The sequence below is a fragment of the Manacus candei genome, unplaced genomic scaffold (assembly GCF_025592945.1).
Source record: "Manacus candei isolate 608988 ecotype Guabito, Panama unplaced genomic scaffold, ASM2559294v1 h1tg000011l, whole genome shotgun sequence".
NCBI lineage: Eukaryota > Metazoa > Chordata > Aves > Passeriformes > Pipridae > Manacus > Manacus candei.
The window spans coordinates 8,647,605-8,672,500 of NW_026138059.1; the positions used below are offsets into that span (position 1 = coordinate 8,647,605).

The following is a 24,896-nucleotide window of genomic DNA, read 5'->3' on the forward strand; positions in this document are numbered from 1 at the left end:
TGTGTTTTCAGGAGAAATCTTTAGTTCTACAAAGAGATACTCCTGTTTTATTCTAGTCTTCCATCCCTCTCAGCCGTAGAGGACATCATGTCTCTGAGCCCTGAAACACTGGCTTCTATTTCTTTTAAAGATGCCACTGTCGCTGCTGAGTTAGCTGGAGGGATTGTTAGGCAGAGAGTTTAACAGCTGCTTTCTCTGGCTCCTCGGGGACTGCCCGTGCGTGTGGTCTGCACAGTGCCAGCAGTCCTGTCTGGAGTCACAAACCCAGATGCACAGATTCCCCCTCGTGGTGGCTGCTGCATTTGCGAAGCCCAGCCATGATAACTGGCTTGAGCTTTGATTTTTGGAAAACTGGACAGGATTGCCTATTCTGCCAGTTTCTCAGATAGAAGGTATATTCCTGGTAAAGTGTACCCAGGAATCAGAAATTGCATTTTAAAATGTTTTCTTTCACACAGTCTTTCAGGCTGTCCACGAGCAAAGAAAAGTGGAATCAGGATAGCACAAAGCAAGGAAGATAAAGAAGACCAAGAGCCAATTAGGTGAGAACAAATACTGTCAAAGGGTGTGTTTGTGTTTCCTAAGGTCATGTATATCTTCAGGTTTTTATTAAGGCAAAAATGTGATTATGTGATAGTCATCCAAGAGCAGATGACCACATAGATTTCTATGAGCAAATCTGGGATCTGTGCTGATTTATTCAGCAAAGGATTAGCCAAGGATACAATCTTCTATAACTGAGTTTAAAATTCTTCATTTTCACATGAAATTAAAAAATTACTTAGATCTTTATCTCCTAAAAGCCCCTTAAACATGTTTGCATACTAGAGACAAACCCTACATGCTAAATAAAGTAGTTGTGGGAATAGAGAATTGAGTGTTTATATGAGACTGCTGCAATGAATCTCACTGTTCATTCAGTTTGCAAGAGAAACAAATGCCTGCCTAGGTCTTGGTTTCTTCTTGCAAGGTGCTCTGATATCAGTGGCCATTGAACTTGGTGGATTTAGTGACTGCTTAGACCATGCAGGACTGGACCCTCAGTGGAGAGTTGCAGCAATATTTTAGTGTAGGACAAGGAGTGAAGTAACTGGCCTTGTTTAGACATGTCTTATGTAGCAACATACTGAAAAAACACCCCATAATTTTCTTTTAACATTTCACTTGAAGATTCTAACCTGTTCCTTCTAACCCTGGTTATTTGTTTTTTAGCAGTATACAGAGCAAACATATGGGGGATTCCCAAGTAAGGAAAACCATCAAATGAACACAGAACTGCCTTCACTGATCTCTCTAGGCTGTAGCACATAGTTTGATATAATCACTCCTATTCAGAGAGTGGTTAAAGGTGCTCAGCATTTCTGATGAGGTGCTCTGATCACTTCATAACTAACTCTATACACCTGACATTTTCATGACTTCAGACAAGTCTTCTTTGGGTTCCATACACATAAATAAAATGTACCAAGGATTATACTAAGTAGGATTTTATATTTATAGGGGGTTTTTGGGCAATTTCTCTGCTGAGCAGAGTTCAGTAGCCGACATTTCAATTCCACGGTGATATTTACAGTAATGAACGCCTGCAATTCAAATATATATCTCAGTCCTTTTTTTGCAATTGCATAATACCAACAGCTGTGACTGCACCTACTGGCTAGCCTTCTTAGAATTTATCAAAGAACATTTCCTTTTTCAAATTAGTGAAGTTCTGCCTATAATTTTAACTACTACAGGGTATCTTGACTAATTTTGAGATTACGGCACAGGATTATTCTTTTCATGTCGGGTTTATTTGGATTTTGTTGTAGACACTACCAGGTATATGATGGCAAGACAATAAAGTTTATCTCATCTCTTTGCTATCAGATGTCCAGTTCCTGGTTGTGATGGTCAGGGTCATATAACCGGAAAATACGCATCTCATCGCAGTGCATCAGGGTGTCCTCTAGCTGCCAAAAGGCAAAAGGATGGGTACCTAAATGGCTCACAGTTCTCTTGGAAGTCAGTGAAGACGGAAGGAATGTCATGTCCAACGCCAGGATGTGATGGCTCAGGACATGTCAGTGGTAGTTTTCTTACTCATCGTAGGTGAGTAACTGTGACTTATATTTTTCACTTATTATGTAAATCAGATTAGCAAGATTTGAAACGCAGCTTTTTGTCATGGCATTTCTCTGTTCCTTTTAAATTTCATTATTACTTTGAAAAATAGTTTGCTTACATGTATTCGTAGGTAACTGGAAATGCAGACACACCATTTTTTTTATGCAAGCCCTTACAGATAGAGACCAGAATTTGAATTTAAAATACACAGAAAATTTTATGGGAAAAAACATGCATAACAGTACTGTAAATCTCCTATTGCTTTCTTGAATAATTCTGGACAATTTGAGACAGACTTTGTAATACATATCTGAGTCCCCCTGATTTTCAGAGATGTCAAACACATTCTTGGTTCTCAAACATTAGAGCATGGAACTGAAGAATTTAAGGAACAAGTTCCATAAAAACAAAGTACTTTTATTCATTTGGTAATGAAAATGTTTGTTTATAAGAATAAACAAAGAATACAGAACATTATTTAAAACTAATGGAATACAAATATTTGACAAAGTAAATAAAAAGCCCAATTTTTCATAAACTTAACAAAAATAAGAGAAATTCAGTGATGACGTTTTTCATAGCTTTGAAAAGGAAGGGAAAGCAGCCAGTCTATTAGGGATCAAACTTGCTGCCATTTTAGATATGAGATTATGAAGAAGCAAGGGTGTTCTTGGAGCTCTGGGTGGGAAGCTCAGCCTGAACATGACTATAATGTCAGAGCAAATTTCTTATTATATAATCGCTAATATAAAACTCTATTACTTCAAATATGTCAAACCAATGTCCCTAATTTGCCACTCTCTGCAGGCAGACCTTGGTTGAACTTCTGTACCTTTTAGTTAGCTAAGCCAACTTGATCTTGTTTTGTAGATAGTTCTGGATAGGGAGGTGAAAAGTGTACTTCTTCTTCATTCTCTTGCCTATTTCCTTTGATTCTTTCCTTGACAATTCTTTAGAGCTTCACTCAGAAGCCATACCCTTAATTTCAACCCTCCAGACTTTGTGCACATAGTTTCTATTTATTGTTTAGGCTCAGAGCTGTTTTTCTACTCAGTATTTGTATGTATCTACAATGAAGGGATTCTGGTCCATGACCTGAGGTGCTACCTGAGTGATCAAATGTATTACACAGCCTGTGGCTCCCATAGGCTTCAGGAAGTAGCAGATACAAAAACCCCAACTATTTGTGCAGGTACCAGATGGGGATTTAAGTTTCCAATTTTCAGTAAAATATCAGTATCAGTGTTCATATTTCAGTTTAGCTTTCTTCATAATGATGTAACATTTATTTAACTCATAGAGATCAGTCATTAAAATTTTGAAATTATTTTACCTTTAGTTGAAAGGTACAATATAATTACTGGGAGATTGCTTGCAAGGCGTATACACATAAAAGTCTTGCAACAACAATAATAACTAACTTCTAAAAGAAACATACTGATACTAAATGTAACAATTTAAAGGGCAAATTGTGCCGGAGATTTTTTTAAAGAAGTGTTTTCATGAAAAAACCCCGAGAATGACATTTAATTTTGTTTGTTTGTTTGTTTGTTTGCTTGCAATGGAGAAACCTAAATCTGACATTTAGCTACACAGCAGCCACATGTATCTTAAATAGAAACTGAGACATGTAAAAGGCTTACTGTGTAAGACCAGGTTTTGGCCAAAAAGTTCCATTGTTAGAGGGGGGCACCACAAGATGAAAGGTTGTTTAAAAAGACTGATGGAAGTAAACTGATCCTACTTAATTGTCTTGATGTAACAAAGGGCCAATATTCTAAGTTGCAGGTGAATTTAACAACTTCTTGAAGCTTCCATAAGCAATGGCAATATTAATAACAAACCATATTATCTTAAAGGTATTAATAATTCTTGTAGAATTCTTGAGATGCTGTTAAAAATGCTTGGTTCATTTTATCACACAAAGAAAAGCGCATGGAGCCATTTTAGATGCCTTAGGGTAATTTACATGGCCTCCAATTGCTGCTCAGAAAGGTGGATCCAGTGTAATATTTGTCAGCCTTAGTGATATATCTTCTCAAATGGCATTTCATGCCTCTAGATATAGACAGCTGAATCAAACTCTGCATGTAGGATTGAACTTCAGAACAATTCACCTACTTTAGGAATCTCCCTGTAGGTGATGTAGGATGCATTTACTCCTCTTCCAGTTAGTGGAATCAAAGGATCCTGGAGAGCTGTTCACTTCACTCAGTGAAGTAGACACCTGCCTTTAATCAGAGTTGTACCCTAAATGTCATTGAGTGTGTCAACAGGGAGTGGGTTTCCCCTGCCTACAATTAGGTACTTTATGCCATTTCAGGTATACTGAGGGCATGCAATATGGCAATACTGGGTTGGCCAGTCCAAAAGGACTGAAGATTTGTGAGACACTGTTCTTTGATCATGACAGCTGAGAGCTGAATGTGCCTCACAGAGGATCTGAAAGGATGTTAGTCTTGTTAAATGAATGACCCCAGAGCTCCACGACAGCTTGGACACATAGTTCCCATGCACACATTTAAGTCTAGGTGCTGTAATCTGGAGCTTCCACCTAAATTACAGACTATACGTTTTCTTGCATAAGGATGAAATATCCTCTCACTTTTAGTGTATCCATTTTAACAGGTTGTGATCTCATCTTCTACCTCTAACAACATTTTGCTCTACAGCTATGGCTGTAAATCTCAAATTCTCACCTTCTGAATGGAAGCAATGCTATGCCAGTTGCACAGTGAATCCAGGCTTATGGACAGTCTTTTGCAGGTAGAGCTGTGTTCAGCATGTGTGGGGAGAAAACCATTAACTGAGTCAGTAAAAGCTCCTCAGGCAGGAGTAGTTAATGTCTTCATTTTTGCCAGTACAGCTTGTTGCTCTCCTAATAGGTGATTTTTCTTTCCCAGTGCAAATATTTTTCTATCAGCAGACTTATCTAAACATATATATATATTAATTGCATGTGTAGTTGTCCTTTATGTGTTCTTTGAGATTTTTATATTCTGTGATTTGTAGACAGCTGTTACTATGCTATTACCCAAGCAGCTGTAATACTCTGGAAATGAATAGCTGACTGGCTTGTGAAAATTATGCCAATTGTTGAATTAATTAAATATATATTAGGAGAAATGTTCTTGAGGTAAAGATTTCTTAGAGCTGCTGTTGACACTGTACACATGGTGTCATTCCACTGATATCAATGGACCCTGGAGATGATCCATAAGGGCTGGTAAATCAGTAAAAAGCTGCTCCAACTGGTATCATGGAGTCTGGAATTTAAATATGTGCATATTCTTACATTCATGCTTCTGAAACAGAAATAAGTAGCCAATGGAAAGAGTCATAAATTTCAGTAAATTTTGAATCCTACCATATGAACAAAGGCACCAACAAAGGTTTCTGGTTTTTAACGTTTGCTTGCCTGTTTGTGGAAATTCCTATGAATAGTTTTATTTTGTCAAGCAGTTTGCATTAGGAAGGAATGGCAACAGAGGGTTATCAGGAGGATTAAGAATGCTATGCTTCAAAAAGGAGCCTCTGCTAGCAAGAGAGGCCAGTGTGAAATTAAGTGATCTATCAGCAATATGAAAATGAATTGGAAGGCATGTAAGCATGGAGTTAGTAGATAGGTAAATTAAATAGGTTATAATGAAATGTAAATTGCTTATCATACTGTAGCTTGGTTCTTGAACAGGCCCTTACATCCTTATATTTGATTTAAGAAGATTTTTCTGGATGATATAATTTCTAGTGCTGTGATCAGTGGGGACTTTGTCAGAATATACTTGGATTTAACAACCCTGCTCCTTTGCACAGAAGAGGAAATGTGCTTGTGCTGACTTCACTGGAAATTACATGCAGAAATGCCTTTTCAGATCTAAAACAATGTTCTTACTCCTATCTCCTGCCCCCTTCTGTTTACATCTGTGTTCACCCATTTCGAACACAGTAATGTAGCTTTTAAATTCCCTTTACTATGGAAAACTGTTGTGTTTAATGCCAGTAGGGGCCTCGGCCCCACACAGTTTCTTGCTCACTTCCAGCAGGATAGGGAGAGAATCTGAAGGGTGAAAGTGAGAAAACTCATGTGTTGGATTAGTAGGTAAAGCAAAAGCCACACTCAAAAGCAGAGCTAAGCATGTTCAGCCATCCCTAGGAAAGCAGGACTCCATTGTGTATAACAGTGATTTGGGAAGACAAATGCCATCACTCCTAATGTCACCCCATTCCTTCTTCTTCCCCCAGCTTTATATGCTGAGCATGACACTGTATGGTCTGGGATATCCCATGAGTCAGTTGGGATCAGCTGTCCCGTCTGTGTCCCTTCCCAGCTCCCAGTTTGTGCACCCCCAGCCCACTCACTGGTGGAGGGGGGTGAGAAGCAGAAAAGGCCTTGACTGTGTGAACGCTCCTCATCAGTGAGGAAAACATCCCTGAATTATCCACATTGTTTCCAGCATAAATCCAAAACGCACTCATACCAGCTACTCTGAAGAAAATGAACTCTGTCCCAGCCAAAGCCAGTACAAAAACATATGATAGTAGAACTGTAATATACAAGAGGTAATCAAATTATAAGTATATTCCCCATTTACAAGCTAATGCTAAATTGAGATGAAAGTGTGGAGAAGAGTAATTTTCTGTAGTGGACCTGTATCCTTGCTGAGGACAGTAGGACTCCAAGATCCATAAACAAGTTTATAGAAATGGATTTGTATTTCAGCAGCAAATGTATGTCACTGTGTTTGCAAAATGTCTGCATGCACTGGGAGGAAAGAATGGACATCATCCAGTGCCTTTTCCCTCCTGAAAGAATGTATGTAGAAATTGTGAGGTGGTGGGAAATGTTTACATATGACCCTTGTTACAGGCTATCCACTTTAAGCCTGGGAAGGTTTAGTTAATGGTAAGGCTGTCAGAAAGCCCACAGGAAGCAGTTCATTCAGTTCAGTCATTGCCACACATGCATGTCCTGAGGTGAAGGAGCACTGCCAGTGTTGTTTCCTCCAAAAATCCAATCAAAAAGGTTGGCCACAGCTCTGAGTTGCACAGCTGCATTGCTAAGCCTGCAAACAGACAGATTAGGAAAAGAGGAAAAGATTAAAAAAAATAAAAAAAAAAAACACAAAAAACCCAACCAAACAAAACAAACAAACAAACAAACAAACAAAAAAAAAAAAAAAAAAAAAAGACAAAACCCAAAAAACTCAAGACAGAAGCTGCCCTCTGCAGCTGCTTGCTGGAAGCTGGCCGATACCAACGCTCACACAAATCCTCAGAGGGCCTCTAAGTTCCCAAACACTCTAAGCATTCAGGAGATGACAAATGTTAGGGAAGAACGGTGGAGATATAGATTTTCATATGCAGATCCTTTTTCTCATGAAATATGCTTCACTAGAAATAGGTACTGTATCAAAAACCTCTGTTATAAATCTCAGCTCCTAAAGGGAAGGTTTGCGAGTACCACCCACAGTCAAACCTCCTGGTGCTCAGGGCTGCAGCCTGTCCATAGAACAGCATCTGATCCCTGGGTTTATCTGGAGTGGGTGTTAACACAATCATAGAATCATAGAATCAACTGGGTTGGAAAGGATCTCCGAGATCATCAAGTCCAACCCTTGATCCACTACCTCTACGGTTACTAGGCCATGGCACTAAGTGCCACATCCGTCTCTTTTTAAAAATCTCCAGGGACGGAGAATCCACTACTTCCCTGGGCAGCCCATTCCAATGCCTGACCACCCTCTCTGTAAAGAAATTCTTTCTAATATCTAACCTAAACCTCCCCTGGCACAACTTGAGACCATGCCCTCTTGTCTTGCTGATCGTTGCCTGGGAAAAGAGACCAACTTCCACCTGGCTACAACCTCCTTTCAGGGAGTTGTAGAGAGTGAGGAGGTCTCCCCTGAGCCTCCTCTTCTCCAGGCTGAACAGCCCCAGCTCCCTCAGCCTCTCCTCATAGGACTTGTGCTTGAGTCCCTTCACCAGCCTAGTTGCCCTCCTCTGGACCTTCTCCAGGACCAGTGGGTTGACCTTGGCTGGCCGCCAAGCTGGTCTATCACTCCCCTTCCCAGCTGGACAGAGGAGAGGGAATAAGATGGAAAATGACTTATGCTGTGAAATAAGGCATTTTACTAAAGCAAAAATGAAAATTTGCATGCGCACAAGAGAAGAGGAATATAACAAGGTTTATTCTCTACTTCCCATAAGTAACTGGTGTCTGGCCCCTTCCCAGGAAGCAGGGATTCAGCACACGTAGTGATTGCTCAGAAGGCAAACACTGTAAATAAAAATGCCCCCCCTTCCTCCTCCTTTTCTTAGGTTTTATATCTGAGCTGACATCATATGGTATGGAATATCCCTTTGGTTAGTTTGGGTCACCTGGCCTGCTTGTGTCCCCTCCCAGGATCTTGCCCACCCTTGATGGGGTGGGAAATATTGAGAGACAGTGCTGATGCTGTGCCAGCACTGCTCAGCAGTAGCCAAAACACTGGAGTGTTATCAACACCTTTCTAGCTACCAATGCAAAGCACAGTACTGTGAGGGCTGTTATGGGGAAATGAACTCCATCTCAGCCAAAACCAATACACACACATAGTGCCAAAGGGGCAGTAGCTGTATAATCCAGATGCTTTGCATCTGCAAACACAGGCTAGTGGCTGTAAATTTGCTCCTAAATTGTTGTAGAGCTTTCAGTATTTGCCTGAAGTCACATCCTGTCTTTACAGCAGCATTTCTCAGCTTCAGCATTTAAAAACAAAAATACTTAGCATTAGGTCAGTCATGGCTCTCCATCACTGTATTGTTCACATATCTTTTCATAGCATGAACCTAAACTGAACACAGTGTTCCAGGTGTGGCCTGACAAGCACTGAGAAGAGTGGGACAATGACTTCTGTGTCTCTGCTGGTGATGCCCTTGTTGTTGCAACCCAGCATCCTGTTGGTGTTCCTTGCCACAGCAGCAGCACACCGCTCACTCATATTGAGCTTGTTGTCCACTAAGACCCCCAGGTCACTTTCCACAGAGCTGCTCCACAACCAGGTAGATCCTAGCCTGTGCTGCATTCCTGGATTATGTTTTCCAAGGTGCAAGACATTACACTTGTCTTTGTTGAATTTCATAAGATTCTTTTCAGACCACTCTTCTAGCCTATCCAAGTCTTCCTGCAGGGTGGCTTTCCCTTCCAAACTGTTAATTTCCCCACTCAGGTTGGTATTATTGGCGAACTTCATCAGGGTATACTTGGTCCCATCGTCCAGATCACTTATGAAGATACTAAACAGCACTGAGCCCAGTACTGATCCCTGGGAGACCCCACTTGTGGTATGTTGCCAGTGTGAAAAGGAGCTGTTTACCACCACCCTCTGTGTGCAGCCTCTCAGCCAGTTCCCCACCCACTACACAGACCACTTGTCCAGGCCATAACACATCTGTTTCTCTAGAAGGAGACATGGGAAACCATATCAAAGCCTTGGAGAAATCCAGGTAGACAATGTCACTGCTCGCCCCCCATCAACTAAGCAGGTTACTTTGTCTCAAAAAGCAATCGGTTTTGTCCAGTATGGTTGTCCCTTGGTGGATCTGTGCTGGTTTTTCCCAATCACATGCTGCATCTGACTGGTGATAGCCCCCCAGGAGATCATTCTGTAACTTTCTCAGGGACTGAAATAAGGCTGATGGGCCTGTAATTTCCTAGATCGTCCTTCAAACCCTTCTTGTAGATGGGGTTGTCATTATCTTTCTTCCAGTCTAATGGGATATCCCCTGATCTCCAAAACTTCTCAAAGATTATAGAGAGCCTTGCAACAACATCAGCCAACGTTCCTAACACCCTTGGGTGGACAGTGTCAGGACTCATCAATTTGCAAGGTCAAGCTCCTGTAACACTTCACATGCTAACTCTTCCATCACTGACAGTCAGTGTGTGTTTGCATCGACCTGGAATTTTGTTCTCAAGGCTTAGGCCCAACAGTGCTGATAAAGACAGAGGTGAAGAAATCATTGAGAACCTCTGCCTTTTCTGAATTGTTGGTGATTAATTTACCTCTCCCATTTAACAATGGGCCAGTATTTTCCATCTGTTTCCACTTGCTTTCTATGTGCCTGAAGAACCATTTCTTGTAGTTTTTTACATCTCTGGCCATTTTCAATTTGAGCTGAGCTTTTCCTTTTCTAACTGCATCTCTGTGCAGTAAGTTGACAGTGCCACATTTGTGTCAAACAATTCCTTCTTAGTTCTCATTATTTCACTTTTTCTCTGGTAGGTTTAGGCTGTTGGTTTGGTTTTAATCTGCCTGTCCCCTCCCTGCTATTGATTTATTTTGCTGTTTTCCACCTCTTACTTTTTCCTAGAGGCCGTACATTGCAATTCAGCAGGAGAACATCGTATGTTATTAAGAGTATAGAAGAACTAACCAAACTCACTGCATTTAACAGTAAATATAACTGACAATGATGTGTCATCATGATGACACGATTAAAAGGTGTCATGCATGCAAATGTATTGACATTTCCAGGAAGGCAAGGAAAGAAATGTGGCAATTAAGTGTATTAATAATATACATAAATAAGAAAAATATTAAACTAAAATTTGTGAGGTGGATCCTGCAGTACAAAGGATTTTTTTACTTAAAATTTTTTGTTGACCCATAAGCTTGAAGGAAAACGGTCTTCCTAAATTGCTTTTCAACACCTTCCTCTTCCCATCCACCCCCTCGTCTACTGTACTGTGCTGACCCTCTTTCTTTCTCTGTCCCTGCAACTCCTGTTCAGGCTTTCTTCTTACTTCTGTGTTTCCCTTCCCCAGCATTTGAAGTAGCTGGTCCTCAAATAGCTCTCCTGAGCACTGGCAGAACAGGACAGGCAGTCTCTTCCAGCAAGCAGCCTTCTGCTCCAGGCCCAGCAGCCCTGAATGGGGCTGGTGGCAAGGAAGGTTCTCCCAGTTCTTATACAAACAAAGTGCAGTGGCTGGCAGCCAAACACTAACCCACATCCACTGAGCATGCCCAAGTGACAGTCTGTCAGAGGCTTATAGCTCTGCCAAATCTACATTTGTTTTCATGAGGACAGCAGAATGCATCTCTAAACTCAGAGCAACACCCCATGAAATGTCATTTCTTGCTCCAATTCACGGACAATTAGAGTTATTCACTGAATTATTTGGACGTTTTTGTTCCCCTCAGTAGGAACAAAACAAGGTACATGGACAAAACAAGGGTATAGAAGTATATTCTGTGACATTTTTTTTCTGAGAAAAAATTCTGAGAAATTTTTTTCCTATAAATTTGAAAAAAAAAATTAGCCTGGCCAGACAGTTACCATAGAAGATTTCAGTCAGATCAGTTAAAATTTGGCAAAAGTCAGAAGTGACTAAATGCAGAACCTGGTTATTGAAAAAGTTAGGCCTTTTGAAGTGGTTGTGCCAGCTCTTCATTATGAGCTGGAAGAAGGATGGAATAGTATTTTAATCACATGTACTGTCTGTTAAACTGGAAAGCTCTTAACAGTGATCCAATGTAAAAGGACTTGAGGTTTACTTACCTTGGGAAAGTTACAGAGAAAATAATATGAAATTCATATTAGAAAAAGCAGACTGCACAATATAAACAAGAAAAATCATTTTGCTGAGTAGACCTGACAAATTACAGCAGACAGCCATTGCACAGGCACTTGCAATGTGACATCTCCTTGATTTCATGCACTTAGCAGGAGATCCCTGCTTATAAGCCTACTTGTCCTCACTCTAGACATAGCCCATAAAAGAGCAGAAAATAGGGGATGGCTTTTTAGATTTTAGGAAGGATGAATTTTCCTCTTGAATTACGTTTTTCTCTTTGCTGTTTTTACAAGTGTCTAGAGAAATTGTGCTTCATTTTAAGTGCCTAAGTCAGCTGGACTTGGTCACTTAATAGATCGCTTGAACTTTTGAGCGTAAGAGCAGCAATCAGAAGTATGAAGCTAAAGATACATCTTACCTATTTATACACAGGAAAGTCTCAGCCTGTTTTCTCCTTCATAATACATGCCCTATTCAAAGGACCAGTAAATCCAGTGGTCTTCAGGTCATCTGTCCAGTTGTGTGCAGTGCCTGGACAGGAGAGGCTGATAAACTTTGCAATAGCCAACCTCCAGCTCCTGGGGCACTCAGTGGTGGCCCATTCAGTGCAGACTTCTTCCCCATAACTTAGTGCTGGGCCCACCTGTAAATCATGCAACGTGCTGTAGTGCTTCCTCACTCACCAAAGAATAAAGGAGAGACTTCTTCAGCAGTTTTTGCATCCTTGGGAAAGAGCCAAACCTCTTTCCCTGTTCAGGGATGATACAGGTCATAGCTCAGTAGCACATGTGATAAGCCCACCCACAGAGCCTCTTTGCTGACTAAGCAGCTTCAGTTAACTGAATATGATGCAAATTTGCTACTGGACTACTGCATGGAGATGAAGGGCAACTTTGGCAGCGCTCTTAACAGATCCAGCATTTTGAGATTCATTATCCCTTTTCTGGTGTATATTTATGCCCCAGGGGGATTCCTTTCAAATTGAGTCTGCTTTCAGAGCCTTTTCTCTCAGCTTGGCCGTGTTAGCAATTCTACATAATTTCTATTTTTATTTTTTTACCTGAGTCCTCCTTTGTTCTTTTGTTATGAGGAATAGGCATAATTAAGCTATAACACTATCTTACCTTTTAAATCTCCACTAAAAACACAAATACCTTCTCTTCTTTTGGGCATCATGGCCATTTACTCTATGTTGTTGACCATTTGGTGCTCAACTGACCAGATTTTAATGCTAATTCAACCCTCCCTCTCTAAAATAAGGAAGTAGTTCTTTCCAGAAAGTCTTTATAAAACAATGATCAGATATCATTAAAATAATTTTGAAAAGTTTACATTTTGTTTTAATCACAATGGCTATATTGTTTTATGGCCACTTGGGTAGTGGTTTAATTTTTCTTAGTTTTGAAACCAATGCAAAAATTTATTTAAACAGAGTAAAATCTCAGTTTCTTTCCTCAGAAGCTTTGGAAAGCAGCTTTAATTAGGAGTTGCCACTTCAATCAAGCTTTACGCCTTACATCAAGCTTTTAGTCTTTTTAACTTAGATTTCACTCCTAATTGAAAATTTATGTTAAAGTTCTTCATCACAACCATTCAGGTGTGAGTTGTAAATGCATCAAAAAAAAAAAGGAAAAAGAAAAGCTTTAACCAGGAAATAAGACCTAAAAAGGGACACTTTAATCAGAATCATTCTTTTCCAGTGAAGAATTCTGAAATTGAGCTGAACAGGTGATTTTTTTTTTCCAACACCACACAAAGGCAGTTGGGGTTGTGTGGCCAGTGGGGAGGAAAAGAGATTCCTCTGTGAGTCACAGAAATCTCCATGTAAACAAAACTAGCTTGTTTGCAAAACCTCTCTCCTGGACCCCCTCTACTTCACAGCTCAGTAAGAAGCTAGGGGAAAGCCAGTCACCCTTTAATGTAAATAAAAATGAGTGCTGGGTTAGAGAGAGTTCCTTTTATCTCTGCTGGAGTTGTGCATAGAGTATTTCATCCTTTAAGGTGTGTAGCAGAATTCACTCATGGGAATAAGGAAATCGCTATAGCTGGTACCCTTCAACATAAAAAAAAGAGAGTGGCTCATGGATTTAATATTAAACCAAGGAAAGGGCTACTTTGATCACCGAGTTTGATCTCTTAACTTGAACTTCAAACATTATCAAATAGTTCAGGAGCTTAGCCATAAAAGTAAGGTTTCAGCCATTAAAAAAATAAAACAGTAGTTCTCACCGTGATCTGTATTTTCCTGAATTTCAAAAGGATTTACATCTGGGGCTTGTTTTGAATATATCTCTAGTTAAAAGAGGTGCCTTGGAAGTGACTTGTTCCTTCCTCTAGTCTATAGACAATGTTAGTTTTAATAAACAGGAAAAATGTTTCTTTTTCTTTTTGAAAAATCATTGTGGTACTGAATCTATAACATCTTACTCACTTATCAAGTTAGTCCTCATGATGCTTTTTGGGTACTCCAGGTCGAGGCTCTGGTTTCTTTACACCCTGTTATTTCTTTACACTGTGTTATTTCTTTCTTTCTAAACTTTAGCACTTGACATACCAAATATAAAAGTTGCGTTTTATTTGACCTTTCCCTCCTCCTTTCCCACATCCCTACTTCTCTGTTTGGAAAATGTGTTCTTCACTTGACAAGCCAAGTGCAATTCCTTCAACTTCAAGAGGTACCAAACCACATCTGTCTACTGAGGCAAAAAATGTATTTAACAGAGCACAGCTGGAACCCAGATAACTAAAATCAGTCACCCGGACAATCGCTCCGCTTGATCAATGATCCTCCACTATGGTGGCCTCTCTTGTTTGCATCCCTGAAGACAGTACAATCACATTCTTGAAGCAGTTCAGGATTTTAACCCACATTTATTTATTTTTAAACTAAATTTCTTGCTAAATGTGCCCTAAACACTACCTAGATACCCCTTCCAAAACTTTTTCACCACTAATTTTCCTTTTATTTTGAAACTAATTTCATCCTCTTTTCTAAACCATGAATATATGGCAAGGCATTGGTTGCAGTGATGCAACCACAGTGCACAGAAAAGAAAATTTGTTCTTCACATTATGTTCAACTATAACAGATACAATCACAATACAGTGCTAATTTGTGCATACCTAGTCTTCTTGCACACCTTCTAGCTGATTGGCTTTCCACTAGTCATGACTCTTCAGGGCAGGTAGGGTAAAATGTGGGTGTATGGATGGATGGGCCTTACATTGTAGATTTTATACAGCTGCTAGCACATTACCTCTGCAAGCCTCCATTTATAAAATCTTGCTGTTAAAACAAGCCTGATTAATGCATGTTGAAATTGGATGGTGTAAAATCCAGTCACTCCTTTTGTCTGTCAGTCCTGCAGGTGTAGAGATGGCTGTTGCACGGACAGTTCCATGCCTTGCAAAGCAAAGCTGCATGCCAGGTCCCAGCCATGCACTGCTCCTTTAGTACCCATCCCCAGCAACAGCCTGTTTCCAACATAAATGATGTGTTATGATGTCAGAAGTCTCTAGCCAACCATCAAAAATTGAGACTGTCTCAAATTTTAGCACATGCCTAACAGAAGGATCTTGCAAGATCTGACCCTAGGTCACTTTAATCTAACAATTTAGTTAGTTTTTCTTAGTATTCTGAAAGTTATGGCAGAGGGTGGCTTTCAAGGATGATGTACCAGACAGCACTTTTCTTTCCCAAATTGGAGATTAAGCCCAACAATACAAATTCAGCGAGAGCCAAGACACTGCACCCCAACAAGATAGGGTGCTGATGATCATCTGGTTTTTGATACCCTGTCCCTGTGGCAGCAGGAGCTCACAGGTCCTGCTGAATCAGAAACATAGAGGGAGCCAGGAGTTGTGTGTTGGTGCTTCTCACAGCTCCACCAAAATGCTGTAGCTTCAAGCCCTGTGACGTCCATGGTCTGACAGAGATAAATGATGGTTTGGTATGTTTATACTGTTAGAGCAGTACCCCCAGCAACATTGTTAGAAAGCCTTACTCACTTTTATTATGGAAAGACTACTCAATTGTGTTATATTTCCTTTGCATGATTTCTCATGTGTATGAAAATAATCTCAGGAGCAAGTGAGATAACTGTGATTAATCTTACTAGTTCTTTGCTGGAATGAACAAGGTGCAGATTTCCATGTTTGTGTAAAAGTCATTGTAAAGTTTGAAAACCTGTGACAGGCATCAACTGTAAAGACTTCAAATTTAATCATAGGATGACAGAATATCCTGAGTTGGAAGGGACTCTCAAGGATCATCAAAGTGTAGCTCCTGGCCCTGCACAAGACAGCCCCAAGAATCACACCATGTGCCTGAGACTACTGTCCAAATGCTTCTTGAACTCTTGTCAGGCTTGGTGCTGTGATCACTTCTCTGGGGAGCCTGTCCCAGTGCCCAGCGACCCTCTGGGTGAAGAAACCTTTCCTGATATCTACCCTAAACCTTCCCTGACACAGTTTCATACCATACTTAATGTGAGGATAAGTATTATCCTTAACAAAACTACTAGCTAGATGATTCTCAAAGTCTTTCTTCATTTTTGAGATATTTAAAGCATATTTTGCTTAACCCTTAAAGCGCTGAAATAGCTTTTGCTTGTACTCTTTTGTTTGCCAGTCAGGGGAAGACAAATAAAATTGTATCTACTCCTTTCTGTCTTCTGTCTCCCTAGTCTTCTAGAAATCTCAAGCAACTCTCAAGTCTCACTGGGTTCTCAATTTAAGCTTTTTTGTCAACTTTACACTTTCATGGGGTTCAGCCTTTGTACAATAGCCCACTTTTGGTGCAATATTGACTTGGCTTTGTTTTTCATCTTACCATCTCATATATCCTGACTTCTTTTGGTTGTTTTCAAATCAGAGAAAGAGCAGTTGCCCTCAGTAGAAGTAAACATAGTCAATAAGATAGGATGGAAGAGGTGGAATATCCTTGCAGAGTAGAAGCTTATCTAAAAGACCTAATTTACTTTTTTAATTATTTAAAGCACTTTTAGGTAATTTAATTAAGAACAGAGCTGGGCAAAGAGGATGCATATTGCTATCTTTGTCTTATTCATTTCTGAAGAATTTAGCCAAGTTAAAGAAACTGCAGTCTCAATACTCTAATTTAAGTTACTGACTTGGTGTCTGCTTCATTGAAATTGAAAGTGCCTGGCTCAGGAAAGTGAGCTAATCTACTTACAGTACAATATACGATTACTGAAGAGACAGATTTGCCAATAAAGGTCTGCAGGGAAAGTCGATGGCATGGTCTGGCTTTGGCATCCTCCTCTGTGGTGAGGAGGGTACCTTTGAGAGTTTTGGATGCTTTCTTAAATAGCATAAAGCCACTGGAAATGTTAGGTTAGGACCCTCTGTTCACGCATGGCCTCTTCTAAGGACATACGTAACAAGCTAAAGGCAGTTATAGAGGTACATGATGCCTGTGTTAAAGGCACACGTGTAATGTTTAGGAAAACAAAAAGAGGAAGCTTGTTGTTTAGGCATACAGTTGCATGGAAGGAACTCATTTTGGTCGAAGCCCTCCTCTGTGTGCATATTTTATTAGAGCACCAGTGGGTAAGAACAAAACTAATCTCGCTACAGGATGTGGAAGCATTTTGTGTCCTCACTAGTATGCCCAAAAATAGGCAGCCCTCTTTCTTTCCCCTCACTTAACTCATGATTCATCTGGGTACCTCCAGAAGAAGGTAGATAATACATGCAGAACAACTCTCTAACAGTTCCTGCAGTAAGGATAGAGCACAGGACCCAGCTCTCTGTGTTTCAGTTCAGGCAGAGGGCATCTGGTGCCAGGGTGCCTGAACTGCAGCAGAACTGTAGGTGTTACATATGTGCCTACCCTGGCGATAGATCTCTCTCCAATGGAGATAGCATGGGCCAGGGACAGTTGCTTTTTGGCAGCTAGAATGTGAGCACCCTATTTTGTGGAATAGGAAAGCTTAGTATTGGAAATATGGGACATTGTACCTGGGGCCCCAGGGGAAGAGTGTGACTTGGAGCACACTGGGTATACCAGGAGAGAGGTAACCTTCCAGACAAGCTATCTACAGGATTAGGCAGTCCTGAAAACTAGGTGTACATAACCATGGCCTGGGAATAAGTTTTGGTCTTTGACACCAAAATTTGGGGTTAGGCACATCGAATCTCACAATAGATCTCTAATACTTGTGAACATACTGGGGTTTTTTGTTTCATTATTCTTCTGCGCTTTCAGGTGCACTGTTCTAGCATCCAGGTTTCTTGCTGGTCTGTTTAAGGTTTGAATGCTGTACTTATGGGCTGTTTGAGGGCTGATTTGATTTTGAGGGATTCCCTAGGTTGTCATCAGTCAAGACTTTTAGAGAGGAAAAGGCTACAGACCAAGATGAGAGTAAACTAAACCAGTTCTTATAATGCCCAGCAATGCTAACTTCTGAAAAACTGTGAGGACAAAATATGAGTAAATTCATTAAATCAATTGAAAATATAAAAAAACAAAGTCAGTTAAATAATGCAGAAATTTGCATATATCGTTATCTCATTTCTTTCTTTCTGCCAACATTTTTTTTTCCCAAAATGGCAAATTCTCTCCTCCTTAATCATCTTTAAGGCTCCCTTTGACACTTCAAGAGGACAGTTGTTTACAGTCACACAGTGAGTCCATAGTAGAGCTTGGAATGGTAATTTAGCATCCCATCACCTAGGCTACAGTCAGAGACTACTAGGTCATGCTATTTCTTGATACTACTAGTACTGTTTTATTATACATCTTCTCAGTCACAAAGCTGTATCAAATGCTGAACACTGATTCTTTTGCTGAGAAAGTAAATTTTTTTATACATTTTTCTGGGATAAACCCTTTTTTGTATGGCTGCACTTGATAACAGTAGCCCAGGCTTTTCAGAGAAACATTTACAATAATCAAAAACTATACTTAAATTAGAGGATTTTATTTAGTAGACAGTTCTGTCTTTACTTAAATAAATGCTTTTAATCAAAGATACGACATTCCTCAGAAACTTTTTCCACATTAGAGAGCAATTATTTGAGTTTTAGCTTGAATCTGATTTATACAATTAAAAATTGTACAAAAAAAGGTCTTCCATTGGATCTGAAGAGAAAATTTAAATGTGCAATGAGAAGTATGTGATGTTACTTAATTTCCATGGCTATGAACCCTCAAATGTTGAGACAACAGGGAATTGTTTAGCAAAGTTTCAAATTCCCTTCACTGCTAAAGCTTCATCAGAATAAGACTATGGATTCCAATTGTTAAATTAGATTGAACATGTATTTTCTTTTACCTCTGATAATGCAACTGTATTAAAGATGTGATTTTGAAAAAAGGGGGTAGTTTGCTTCATACCGTTATTTGTGAAATAGTGAGCACTGTCTGATCATTATTTTTATTTTCACAATAAAACCTGCTAAGACTACATTTGCCTTGAAACTGTTTTGTACAATGTAATTAAAAAGCTTAATATTTTGGCAACATGAGAGAGAAGAGAGAACATGAGAGTACATTCATAAATGTAACAAATACGCACTATAAGACATATATATCCCCCATCGAGACAAGGTCATTTTTATGGGAATGACTTTCCTTGGGCTCCAGGAAAGCCAACATATAGTTACTGCCATTTTAAGAAACAATTTAGAAAAGGGCAATTTAGCCACCTCAGTAGGTGATATCCACAAAGAAAAGCACTGTTTGTAAGAGCTACTTATTTGGATGTGAGAGGTAGCTCATGTCCCCTTATCTAATCATTCAGTTCCATTTTCGAACATTTGAGTCAAAAAGGGTGGAAGTTCAGAGCAAGAACATGTAAATTCAAATAGGAGTATTTACGCAGTAACTGCTTTTAAAATAAAACATTTTATTAAAAGTATTGTGTCTTCAGAAAATTGGACTGTATATCTGACTTTTATATTACCTGTCTATACAAAAAGAATCTGGAAGAAAGAACAAAACCATGAAATCACTTCTGGTAAGTCCTTTTTTTTAACACACTCTTTCAGTGCTGGGCAGCAAAGATAAACTATGTCTCTGATACTGTTTTTATTACAGATTTGGATTACAGATTTATTTTCAATGACCTATTAAAATTAACAGGCTCTTTACTGTTCACAGTTTATCAGGATGCCCCAGAGCTACTTCAGCAATGAAGAAAGCAAAGCTGTCTGGAGAACAAATGCTAACAATAAAGCAGCGGGCCAGTAATGGTAAATTTTTAATCATTACTTTCTTAAATACTAATTCTCTGTAAACTGAAGTTATTGTTACTCTATTGGCTTTTTTTCTACACATATAAATCCACTTTGTATAAATTGTAAATTCACTGTCAGTAGAAGTGAAACTAGGTTTTATACTCTGGAAACCTGAGCCAGGAGTGGAGCAGTCAGGCTGGCCTGAGTTATGACTACATAAATCTAAACTCTAAAATATTTCAAAGTAGAATGTACCATTATAATTTTCTGGTTCACAGTTCATTCATCAAAGGTGATTAGCTGGTTCAGAAGAGAAACAAGGTTTGTTTCCAGAGTGTCAATTCCTCATGAGCTCCATGGTTTTCATTTGGAGCTGTGGTTCTATAACTTCTGGGAGATGGAGATGGCCTTGTGCCATTTAAGCTCAAATAATTTTCAGAGGGAAGTGACATCCTTTTGGGGACATTCAAATTTTAGAGTTGACAAAAAGACAGTGATGTCCTCAGACTCAGTTGAAGAAATTGTGGATGTCCCCGCCCTGGAAGTGTTCCAGACCCGGTTGGATGAGGCTCTGAGCAACCTGGTCTAGTGAAAGGTGTCCTTGCCCACATCACAGGGGTTAGAACTAGATAATCTTTAAGGTCCCTTCCAACCCAGGCCATTGTATGATTCCATGGCATCCTTCCCATGAGAGTTAGACACTGTGGAGAAGGGTGTACAAGAGTCACAGTACTGTAAGAACAAGAGAGTGAGAATGCCAGCTCTAGCCATTCTCTAGCTTTATGTGTTCAGATTTTGACTTGAGAAAAAACAGATTTATCTCTTCCCAGGACTATTTTAGATTTTGTTATAGTAATTAAAAGGATAAATAAATTAAACCCTTTCAGTTTATTCCTGTCTGAATTCTTAGAAATACAGATACCTTTAAAATTCTGTTATTTTAATGTTTATGCCACAGAATATGAGAAATCACTTCCATTTTGCAAATCATTCTATATATAATTATTTAATAACACCCTTCTGAAATATGAACCGTTTTGAGCCTTCGTCAACCATTAAAAACAACTGCAGAACAAAACAGTATATCCCAGTTCATCAACAAAATTTCACTTCTGAATTAGTTACAGATTCTTTTGACAATGCTGTAATATGAAGAGATTAGCATAAGTTAAGGTTTTTTATTTTGTCTCAGAAGATCTGTAAGTGGACACAGACTTTAAATAAGATACATATGACAGTAGAGTGTAATTTGTTGCTGCAGGTGCATTTCTTATAACATAAAGTTAAATCAATGCATATAAAGTTAAAGATCTTACTGATTCTCTCGGCATTTTCGACATTTTTACTAGAGAACTACTGCAATTTTAAAAGGAAAAGTAGTGGAAAATACTTTTTTTTAACTTCAGGATAAAAGCTTGAAGAATGCTTCCTTCTTCTTTTTTACTTGAAATAAATTTATTTACAAATATGGAAGTAATTAATTCACTGAAGTCTGATTTAAACCTTAATTATTTTAACACCCCTTTTATTTTTATGTCACACAGGTATAGAAAATGATGAAGAAATTAAACAATTAGATGAAGAAATCAAAGAACTAAATGAATCCAACTCCCAGATGGAAGCTGATATGATTAAACTCAGAACTCAGGTAACAGTTTTATGAAGCCCTAAATTCAGCTGCTTTTTCTACATGACTGATTAAAAGAAATACAGGATATATATTGTTCCCTTTTATGTTTCTTATATATTAAGATACCTATCTGTGATTTGCTATTTATAAAATCAGAAAACAATGTTCATTTTGCAAGTTCCAGATCAGTTACCAACAGTAAAAAAAAAAAGGACTTGGTAAAATACATTCTTTAAAATAATGGCAACAGCATGACCTGTTATGGTCAGCTTTGTATTTCTCCTTGATAAGGCTATGTCTTTCTAATAGTAGTTAAAATATTGTGTGACATCATGGTCATTAATATAAGTTACAAAGTGAAAGAGTCCAGGTGAACAATGTGGCTTTTGCCAGGTCTTAGAGGGGAAATTTAGATAGGGAAGTGAATACCTGTTACGCTTCATCATGTGATACACAAAGTGCAGCCCTTGGCAGCAGTAGTGGTTCCAGAGATCCAGTTTAATTCATTTTATGTTCCACATAAATTTGTTGGGGGGAGGGGAGGAGAAAAAGGAAAGCATAACATTAGCCTATTATTTAAAATCCCATTATTCAGCAGCCCGAAAACTGAATGGAAAAAGGAAAGGAAGGAAATTAATTTAATTATTTCCCTAGCATTTTCCAGTGTCCAACATAGCTTCTGGTGCTTTTACCTTCACATGATTTGAGCACAGACACCAACAGTGAAATTCATCATAGTCTTTATCAATCTTTAGTCCCATGATTATAGTCGTCTCCAATTGATCTTGATGGAAACAGAGTAAACCATTCCTTGTTACTTGTCTGCTGCTTGTGGAGAATGCCATGTCCATTCTCCTCCTCCTCCTTCTCCTCTTGTATACTCATAAATAGAAGGCAGGATCTACCTCTCCAATTTGGTTTTTCTTTGACTTCTAAACTTTAGCCAAATTGATACTGAAACCTCACTTCTCCTTTATGCCTGTATTCAGGGTTCTGTTGTCTTTATGCGGCCTTTATAGGATTTGACTTACAGTTTTATGAGTTTTTCTGATGTGACCAAATGCAGCTATAGGGTAATGAGGACAAAATCTGCAAGAATGTAAAGCAAGAGGAATAATCAATGGCAGAAAAATTACTCTGGAGAAATTTGGTCATAAGTTTTAAACCTGTCAGCCTTCCAATTGCCTTATGTTTTCATTTGCTTAATACACTGTAGATGCTATTCACATACAGACTAATGTAGCTTTTAGCTCAAGCTGGGCACCATGCAAGGTCAGAGCTAATGTGTCTGGTCACCTGGGAACACAGCAGAGCACACTCTCAGTTGTCTTCACCTGTACATGTAGTTATGCCACAGGGCTGTGTGCAAATATTTTTCAGTTGCTTCAGTTTTACAAGTAATTGTATGTATTGAAAACCTTTATGAATTTGTACATACAATACAATAATATGCAGCTGTTCAACTTTCGAAAGCAGCCCTGTGAATTTGCACAGAATCAAAGTATACTTTCAAAGAGCTAAACACTGGTACCAAAGAGCTGTGCAAGCTTAATTAATTATATATATCTGAAAAGATAAGAAAAGCATGACTTACTGCAGAATGTCCCTAAGATTGGCTCCTAGGAGTTTAACTGCATGGGTGAACTTGCAGAACTAAGGTCTTTCTTAAAGCCTTTCAGTTGTACAAAAAAAGCTCTAAAGGAGTGGATTCAAATCCAAGCTAATTCGCTCACTATTACCAGTATTAAAAGACAAGCTGTTAAAGTTACGCAACATAGAGTCGGAACAACGAGCCTTAACAAAGATAAGAATTGCAGACTCAAGCAGAACTTTTCTAAGCATGAATGGACGTTTTCTCCTTGCCTGGTATTTCTGTTATCTCTCCCTTCAGAGAGTGCATGCTTTATCCTGGCTTGCCTTATATTACATTGTACACAAATTTGTCCATTTTAGATTACCACAATGGAGAGCAACCTGAAGACAATAGAAGAGGAGAACAAAGTAATTGAACAACAAAATGAGTCTCTTCTTCATGAATTGGCCAATTTAAGCCAGTCTTTAATTCATAGTCTAGCTAATATCCAGCTACCACATATGGTAAGTGATTGAGAGCACAAGTTAAGGAATTTGGAGATCTTCAGTTCACTTCATACAATAGATACCTTTTTTTATGTTTATGTTTCATCAACCAGTTGGATATTTGTGGTAACAGCACTGAAACCATAGAGATACATTTAACTGCTAAGAGACATGGAGGGCCTGTTCCAGTGTGTCCTGTAAAATTAAGTAAGAACTAAATAGGCATTTTAAATATTATAAAAATTGGTGGCAATATGCCTTGCTGATATGTTATGCTTAAATGAATATACGATTAAGAAAATAAAAGTTGTATATGAACTACTATTTAATATCTCGTAGGAACCAATCAATGAACAAAATTTTGATGCTTACGTGACCACTTTGACGGACATGTATACAAATCAAGATCGTTATCAGAGTCCAGAAAATAAAGCCCTACTGGAAAATATAAAGCAGGCTGTGAGAGGAATTCAGGTCTGAACAGCTGCTATAGTGATGAAAATCTTGCTTAAAAAAAGGATGCCTCTTGTTTTTTGCTGCTGTAATTTAACAGAAAGTGTTATATATTTATTTCTGTTTGAAACAGTGTTATGCTTACAAGACTTCATAATGATTTTATGTCTTGCTTTAAAGATAGTAACTGCAGAATAGTTTTTTGAATACATTCACATTTTGTACGTTTTCATATAAGCTGACATAGTGTGATATGCCATGTAATGTTTATAGCTGCTAATGTATGCACATTTTTGGGGTATATATATTTCTGAAGAGGTAAGCTGATCAAAATAAATAGAGTGTAAATTCTTTTTAATGCTTTAGTGATTAAATGTTTTAGTATTTTGAACTGAAATGGACAAAAAAAAAAACAGCTTTGAATGACAATGTTGCGGTCTGCGGCCACTTTTTAAACACTATCATTTTGCCTCATGTTGGAGGATTTTATGGGATTTAAGAAATACATTTTGTGTGCATATTGTTTCATAGCAAGAATTGGTTGCAAAAATGCTTTATTTTTGAACAATGCTTGAAAATATTATGTGACTTTTGTTTTTGAAGGATGGTGTGTGGTGGGGGCAATAAAATGAGGTTTTTTGAATTCCAAGAAAATGGCATGGATTAGATGTAAGATAAAAAATGGGTAATTTATTGTAAGACAACATCAAGCCATGGAAACTTGACAGAAGATTCAAAGCAGCTTAAACAGCACTTTTTAATTAACTTCTAAGCATTACATGGTATGAATATGGGAACTTCCATTATGAAAAGAACTATATCAGAGGTGGACAACGTGAAGATTTCAGCTTTTGTTTTCAAATAAGCTTT

General features: G+C 38.7%; 1 protein-coding gene across 25 annotated transcripts in view; it reads left to right on the top strand.

Annotated features, from left to right (window-relative positions):
* MYT1L (myelin transcription factor 1 like) overlaps nucleotides 1-24,896 on the top strand; it is a 321,644-nt gene that overhangs the window by 294,940 nt on the left and 1,808 nt on the right. For 17 of the 25 annotated variants that reach the window (XM_051778259.1, XM_051778260.1, XM_051778262.1 and 14 more), the window contains 6 exons: nucleotides 459-542; nucleotides 1,870-2,091; nucleotides 19,788-19,879; nucleotides 21,409-21,518; nucleotides 23,448-23,591; nucleotides 23,913-24,896. The exon at nucleotides 23,913-24,896 is cut by the window's right edge and continues 1,808 nt beyond it. In XM_051778259.1, the coding sequence (XP_051634219.1) occupies nucleotides 459-542; nucleotides 1,870-2,091; nucleotides 19,788-19,879; nucleotides 21,409-21,518; nucleotides 23,448-23,591; nucleotides 23,913-24,053 (793 nt within the window). In that variant the 3' untranslated portion in view covers nucleotides 24,054-24,896. The remainder of the gene's footprint in view (nucleotides 1-458; nucleotides 543-1,869; nucleotides 2,092-19,787; nucleotides 19,880-21,408; nucleotides 21,519-23,447; nucleotides 23,592-23,912) is intronic. The other 8 variants (XM_051778266.1, XM_051778284.1, XM_051778283.1 and 5 more) reach the window with 1 other exon arrangement.